The 7,705-nt window shown below is 47.6% G+C and overlaps 1 protein-coding gene across 2 annotated transcripts; it reads left to right on the top strand.

The window, feature by feature from the left end:
• The first annotated feature begins 4,338 nt into the window (after window positions 1–4,338).
• LOC125541721 (aluminum-activated malate transporter 1-like) lies at window positions 4,339–7,412 on the top strand. 2 transcript variants are annotated; one of them, XM_048705067.1, is made up of 6 exons: window positions 4,339–4,736; window positions 4,922–5,062; window positions 5,630–5,902; window positions 6,196–6,308; window positions 6,430–6,579; window positions 6,667–7,412. In XM_048705067.1, exons 1-6 carry the CDS (start codon window positions 4,409–4,411, stop codon window positions 7,027–7,029), a joined length of 1,368 nt encoding a protein of 455 aa, XP_048561024.1. In that variant the 5' UTR covers window positions 4,339–4,408; the 3' UTR covers window positions 7,030–7,412. The 2 variants fall into 2 exon arrangements, with proteins under 2 accessions (XP_048561024.1, XP_048561023.1); XM_048705066.1 differs by having other exon boundaries at window positions 6,430–7,412.
• The last annotated feature ends 293 nt before the right edge of the window (window positions 7,413–7,705 follow it).

Here is a 7,705-nt window from a genome sequence, read left to right as displayed (position 1 = left end):
GTAAAAAGGAAGGAAAAAGGAGGCGGATTACTGATCGATCGTGGCATCTAGTTCCTAGTACTTACTAGTTCGCCTAGATTATTTTTGTTTCTTCAGATCATATAGGAAGTGCACTGCACGATGTACGCGCTATGCCTGACCGACCTAACAAGTGCAGCCGCCAAGACAGATCAGGACCGTTCTTTCTTCCACAAGAACAGAACAGTGCAAATCCACGATTTTAGCTCGACAGCTAGAATGCTTCTCGCTAGAAAGCACAGGAGGACGGTGTACGTGCATGACAGGCGGAAAGGCGGGCGGCAAGAAGTACGGCCAAGTTCACAGCACAGGCCATGAATAGAATGCACGATGGAGGCAAAGATGAAGCCCTCCCTATCAGTGTCGGGAAAAGGATCCCTTTCGTGCCTACAAAGGCGCATCCACTAAGGACATTTTCATTTCCCCCCGACTGGCCTTCCCGGCGCCTTCCATAGTTCATCATTCGTAAGTCTCATAAATATTGCGCGCGCCTACAAATCCAAGGTCACTAGCTCAGCTCGCACATGCGACCCACGCACAAGAAACTGTCTTTCGCTTTCCTTCTACACCCCCGCGGTTTTACTTGGACAAGTGCAAGAGCATCCGCAGCTGAACTAGCCAAATTTGGATTCTCAAACGCCCGCGAACACGACCGGTCAACTCTTGATTTTTCTAATCTACATCTGAATACCTTATAATAGAAATCTTAAATCCATACAAAAGCATGTAAATAAAAAAATTCACATACTATGTAGATCAACTACCCTAGTCCTTGTCGAAGATGTCCACTATCTTCGTGCCCGTGGCGACGCTGGAGAGCATGGAAAGAGCGGCGGACTGGGAGAGAGGAGGTGGATGGGCTCCGGCTGGCGGCACGGAGAGGGAGGAGGTGGATGGGCCAGGGTTGGGGACGCCAGACGGCTTAAATAGCCGGATTTGGTCTCGGACGGCGAGCCAGACCGGCGCCACGCTGCGTTCACACCCTCCACCGGAGGAGACGATCATCAAACCTTCGGGTTTTCAGGCTATTCGGCATGGACCCGCCGTCAGTCCGACGTGCGGACGCGTCCAGGCACACCATATTTGTTCCATATTTGGGTTGGATATGAGGGATGTCGGTCAGCACAGGAGTTTGAGGCGCCCATCTAAGTTAAATTTTTGTGACCGGGCCATCCTCCCGGGTGTTCAAAACGGGTTTGGAACGGCCGCCTGAAGATGCTCTAAGGGGAGAAGAGAAGAGTTGAATAGTCAGTAAAAGTAATGCGTATGTGTGATGATGATTCTGCTTTAGACATGGGTGGCCCTGGTGCGATTTCCTTGATCGATCCTCAGAGACCCCAGGTGCACACGCACTTGGATTTTTGGAACGTACCGTACCTTGGGAAGCATATCGGCATATATTCTCCGATTGTGCCATGTTAGGTCGTCCGGGCCTCCTGGCTGCTGATGGAACAGTTATTCGAATGTTCCCCACTTCCGTGTTCCGATCCTGTCGTACGTCCCCTCCGTTCGATCTCGATGCTGTTAACAACTTAACCAGAGCCAGGTGTGATGTGAGAGACTGAGTTGAAGTTACTTCAGCATTCAGCAGCCAGCCAGGATAAGGCGAATATTGCCGGTGACAGGAGAACTAAAGGTGAAACTAACGGCGGAGCGGCGCTACCGTCGCTAAGGTTCAGAGCCTATGCGTGTCAGCTGTGTAGAGGTTGAGCATTTCCGTAATTTTTGTGAAACTCGGTCCCTTGTATTGATTTTAGCTGGCAGCAGCTAGCTGCATGCACCAAGAACTGAGCTAGCCGACATATACCAGTTACGGGACAATGCCCGATATGCCAGTCAGGATTTAAGGATGCTCAGCACTGTTTGTTTACATGTAAGAGGGCGAAGGATATATGGAAGGAGCTGGGTCTTGAGGCTGAAGTTCAGAAAATTGTAGCGGAGGACCGTTCGGGCGCATTCACTCTGGCTATCCTTATAGAGCGTCACGATTCAAAAAACACTCTATCTGTCGCCGAGTTAGCTGCGGTGGCAGGATGGTATATTTGATGGCAACGACGACAAATTGTTAAGGGCGAGACAGTCCGAAAGCCGCACCAAACTGCTATATTAATACGAGTTCTAGCGACGAAATTTATCTGCTCACAAACACCAAACCAGCTGATGGTTAAACATGATCACATGTGGCACAAACCAATGAGAGGAGTGGTTAAAATTAATGTCGACGCATCTTTTAGCATCGAAAATATGGCTGCAGGCACAGGAACAGTGGCAAGAGATGAACATGGTAACTTTATAGCGGCTGCTTCCTGGTTCATACCACATGTAGTGTCCGTGGATGCGGCAGAGATGATTGCTATCCGGAATGGGTTCTATCTGGCAGCCAAGATTGGGTGTAACATCCTATACACATCGAGTCGGATAGCTCAAATGCAATGTGTGCCCTCAACTCTGAAACTCTCCTCGGTCTCTTCTTGAGAGCAAAGAGATGGGTCTGGATTATGCGAAGTATGAAGTAAGTAACTGCCCTAGGGAAGCAAACTGTGTAGCTGATTGTATAGCTAAATCATCTCTAGCTAGTAGATCTTCAGACTTTTGGAAAGGTGCTATCCCAGACTTTATTTCTGACCTCATTGTAAACGATCTTGCCATTATTTGAGAAATAAAGTTTTACCTTATAAAAAAAACTGAGCAAGAGAGCCGCCGTGCTGCAATCAAATACTACTCTCTTTGTTTGGAAATACTTATCAAAAGAAATGGATGTATCTAGACGTATTGAAGTTTTAAATACATCTATTTTTATCCATTACTTTAACAAGTATTTTTGGACAGAGGGACTAACAGTGATGCGTCCGTTATGAGCTGCTATGGTATACGGGTATCTGAACAGTTGCAATCACTATGGATGTGGATCAGTTTCGGCCTGAGTCGGTGGCTGGGACTGGCAACACCGGAAAACAGCTGGTTGAGTCCGTACAGGATATATGCTGCCTACGTGCAGAAAGAAACAAAAGAAGCAGCGGTGGTACGGTGCGGTACGGTACGGTAAGGATGCGCGGTCAGCTTCACGCGAACGGTGGAGGGAAGAGTTTGACGAAGGATGACAAGGTCATACAGATACACGCACGTCTACATGCATCGAACACGGCCGAGTTCATCAATTTCCATCCCTAGGTGTCAGAAAATAGAAGCGCGTGCGTGGTTGAAGAAGAGGACAAGAGCTCCCATTCAACGTGATAAGCCGTAGTTGAGATCCACCGAAAAATTCAGAAAAAAGCGGATAGATTGATAAGTCAGGCCACCTCTTGATGCATGATAGCTAGCTAGCTAGAGAGAGTGGAGACAAGCAATGGTGTATACAGCGAGTCATCAAATTGCTTTTGTGTTTTCAAATGAAGCAACGACTTCCTTTACATGTCACAAACGTGAAAGAATAGGAAAAAATACAACAACGGCAATGCTCTACTTTTGGGCGCGGTGCTCCGCTGCTTTATCCTTTGATCAAAAGTCAGAGGTAGACGACCATGGGGTCAGCACGTACGGCCCGGGCAAAATAACTCACGCGTACTCCTCATCCGACAAGGCAAGTTGCGTTTCATTTTCACCTCATCCGACACCGCTCTCATTCTCCTCGAGTCCAAAAAAGCAGATAATAGATAAACTAAACTAATTACCGCGATGGGTGATGTGTCGATCGTGAGGTACGTACGGAGGTACGGAATGAGTGGCCATACGTAAGAGCGCAACACGCGGGATATAATAACATTAACATGAATGCAAATGACAAGTTATCGAGAGTTTCTAGAACAAACACGCCCAAGCTAAAGGCACACCTGTCTACACCAACGCAAAGTTCATATATCCGTTTCGAAAAGAAGTTCATATATACACACGCACTTATCCAACACATGTCGATCGGAGTGACGATCTTGCTGCCATTTCAAAGCATGACGCACAGCTAAAAACGCAATCGATCGAATGAATACACACATTTCCTCATATCATTTCACTGACCCTAAGCAGAGCAGGAGCGGCCGCAGCCGATGGACCAGAGCAACGTCGGAGACGGAGAAGACGAGACGAAACCAAACACGACAAGGGCAAGATCCCGGGACGGTCGTGTTCTCCGAGAAAGTCGATGGCGCCATGCTACGCTTTTTGTTCCACTACCGAATACCGATCGACCCGGCCCGGGGGCCCTGTGTGTCGCATCGCAATACGAGATACATGTCGCGGTCCAGAAAAGCGTCCGCATGCAGCTGGCGTTCCCTTGCGTCTATATAAGCCCTCCGAGCCATAGCCTCCCTGCCCAACTCACTCACACACAATAAGCTAGCTGCTTCACAAAACACAGCACAACTAGCTGCATATCCACCACCATTCTCATTCTGCCATGGAGGTTGATCACCGCATCAGGGTGAGCGGCGGCGACGGCGAGACGACGACCGGACAAGCCGGCGTTGTCGGTGTGTTCTTCGCGGGCTGCTGGCTGCGGCTCCGCTCGGTGCTCGTCGGGCTCTGCTGCTGGGTCGCGGGGTTCGCCAGGAAGGTGGGCAGGATCGCCAGGGAGGATCCAAGGCGGGTGGCGCACTCGTTCAAGGTCGGCCTGGCGCTCACTCTGGTGTCCGTCTTGTACTACGTGACGCCGCTGTTCAAGGGCTTCGGGGTCTCCACGCTCTGGGCCGTGCTCACCGTCGTCGTTGTCATGGAGTACACCGTCGGTGCGTATTACATACAAATGACTTGAGTTGTACTCCCTGCATCCCAAATTACTTGTCGTATACATATTTCAGTTTTAGATACATTTTTTTTATCTATTTATGCGACAAAAAATTCGGGACAGAGAAAGTACTGTATATGTGGGTGTCAAGGGCATGCAAGTCTCTGACGTACGTGCATGCAACAGGTGGCACGCTGAGCAAAGGCTTGAATAGAGCCTTCGCGACGTTTGTGGCTGGATTCATCGCCGTGGGAGCTCATCAGGTAGCTAACCGCTGTGGTGCGCAGGGGGAGCCAATACTGCTCGCCATCTTCGTCTTCTTGCTAGGTACGCATGCATATGCAACTAGACTAAAAACATGCATGTTCCAACTACTAGTATACTTGGACTTGTCTTACTACTACTAGCTACGTAGATAGAAGTATTTTGCCGCCATGCATGCAAAAGCAAGAAATTGGCAGGCTCTGATCGAATAATGCACACAACCGTATATATAGAATCCAGCAGCTGAATAAATTTGACCCCAAAAACAACATATTAAAAGACATAAACAAACAAAAATTACACAACTCCTAGACGAAAGCTTTCAGTGATGGAGTCTAACCATAGGCCAGTCTTGGATTTTTCATCCCCAAGCTGAGCTTCGATCCACCAACTACGGCAAGGATACGAAGCAGGCACGCATCGACATGATCTAATCAAAGATCTTGTGTTTTCATCCACATATAGGAGTATATATACTTATTGTTGAAGCCGTCTCTACCATCATATATTGTCGGAGAAGTGAGTACCGACGCCTCAATAGCCGGATACCATACCGGAAAAAAAAAGTGGACCTGCGGTTTGAACCGACAAAGAGAACTAATACCCTAACGAAACTTGGTTATATTGCAGCGTCGGCAGCAACATTCTCGCGCTTCATCCCGGAGATCAAGGCGAGGTATGACTACGGCGTGACCATCTTCATACTGACCTTCAGCCTGGTGGCCGTGTCGAGCTACCGCGTGGAGGAACTTATTCAGCTGGCACACCAGCGCTTCTCCACCATCGTCATCGGCGTCCTTACCTGCCTCTGCACCACCATCTTCGTCTTCCCTGTCTGGGCCGGCGAGGATCTTCACAAGCTCACCGCAGGCAACCTCGATAAGCTGGCACAGTTTCTTCAAGGTAATATATATACTCATAAAAAATCCCTGCAATTTTTGTCATCAAAAAAGAAAGAAAGGTTCCTGCACTTTTTGGTCACTCTCGCCGTAGTCTCCTTCAAGTACGTAAGGTAATGTGTTCTTTGGAAAGAAAGAGAAATAAAGGGAACATCAAACAGTGGAGTTTTCCTGACCAGTCACCAGACATACTCATACTCTGTTGTATAGCTCTGCTTCTCCCCTGTAGAACCTCTGTAGCAAATTCATATTGATACAAAGAGTTTGCGAGGCTGAAAAGTGAGCATACGTACGCAGGATTGGAATCTGAATGCTTTGGAGAAAAGGCTGCCAGCGAGAATTTGGAGGGCAAAGCCTTTCTACAAGTGTACAAGAGCGTCCTCAACTCCAAGGCCAGTGAGGACTCCCTGGTAAGCTTCTTTACGGATGATACACTACACTATATGCCGAGTGCAAAAGCTACAATAAACATCTGCAACAAGACAGCTTGCATACATAGCAGTTTTTGTAATGTTATTCTGAAAATTGCAGTGCAATTTTGCCAAGTGGGAGCCCGGTCATGGCAAATTCGGCTTCCGGCACCCATGGAGCCAATACCAGAAGCTCGGAGCTCTTTGTCGTCAGTGCGCGTCTTCAATGGAGGCTCTTGCTTCCTATGTCATCACACTGCAAAAGTCCCAGGTAATTGCAGATTCTCCCCCAATTCATGATATTAAACGGAGACTATGGAGCCAAGATATTGACCGACACCATTTTCCTGATCAACAGTACCCTGAGGCCAATCCAGAGCTAACCTTGAAGGTCCGAACGGCGTGCGGGGAAATGAGCTCGCACTCTGCTAAGGCGCTCAAGGAGCTATCAACAGCCATTCGGACAATGATCGTACCATGTCCAGCCAACATCGCCATGTCCGCAGCCATCAAAGCTGCAAAAGACCTCAGAAATGAATTGTCAGAGGAAGCAGCCCTGTTGCAAGTGATGCATGTGGCTGTTACTGCCACACTTCTCTCAGACTTGGTTACGACAATAGTGAAAATTGCAGAAACCGCTGACAATCTAGCACGGCTTGGCCACTTCAAGAAGCCTGAAAAAACTCAGAAAGATGTCGCTATCAACATTCCGAGCAGATAAAGACGCAAATTTCCTTCCAAAGGAAAAAAAAAAGAGGCAAACTTCTGTCCTCAGGTGTGGTTATTCTAAAAAAAATAACGTGAAAGTTCCCCTCCCTTATACGGAGTACGTGGTTAGATAGAAATGAGGCACGAAACGGAGACTGCTGCTCGAACGCGGGTGGGCGAGCTCATCCGCATGTGCTCGAACCAACCAGACACTACTCGGTTCTCATGTGGTTGTTCTATCCAGAGAATAATCCACGGGAGCATCAATGCTAAGCCGAATCTATCGTGTACAGTACTATATCGTGTATACAGCAAGTGACTAATTTCTTCAGTATTATAGAAGTAGTTATGATGCTGAATTTTGATAATAAAGCATTGCAGTCTTTCCAACAGAAATGCCACAAAAAGCAGTTACATACTCCCTCTGTTTCTAAATGTAAGAACGTCTTACATTTAAAAACAGAGCTAGTAGATGTTAATGAACAGTTTTCTCCTAAATCTTCTATCTTCCTCTTTTGTGTTGTTTGTTTGAGATTGAAAATCATGATTCCATTAGGTACTTTTGCAAGATTAGTTTTGTAACGCTCCGAGATCGATGTGCCAGGTGTCTTCCAGTTATTTGTTGTCATTGCCATGTCATTTGCTTGTGTGTTGCATTTCATCTTGTCATCATGTGCATTGCATCATCA

This window comes from Triticum urartu, chromosome 2 (assembly GCF_003073215.2).
Source record: "Triticum urartu cultivar G1812 chromosome 2, Tu2.1, whole genome shotgun sequence".
Lineage (NCBI taxonomy): Eukaryota > Viridiplantae > Streptophyta > Magnoliopsida > Poales > Poaceae > Triticum > Triticum urartu.
The sequence above is the reverse complement of the archived record's forward strand: the minus strand, read 5'-3'. Positions and strand labels throughout refer to the sequence as shown.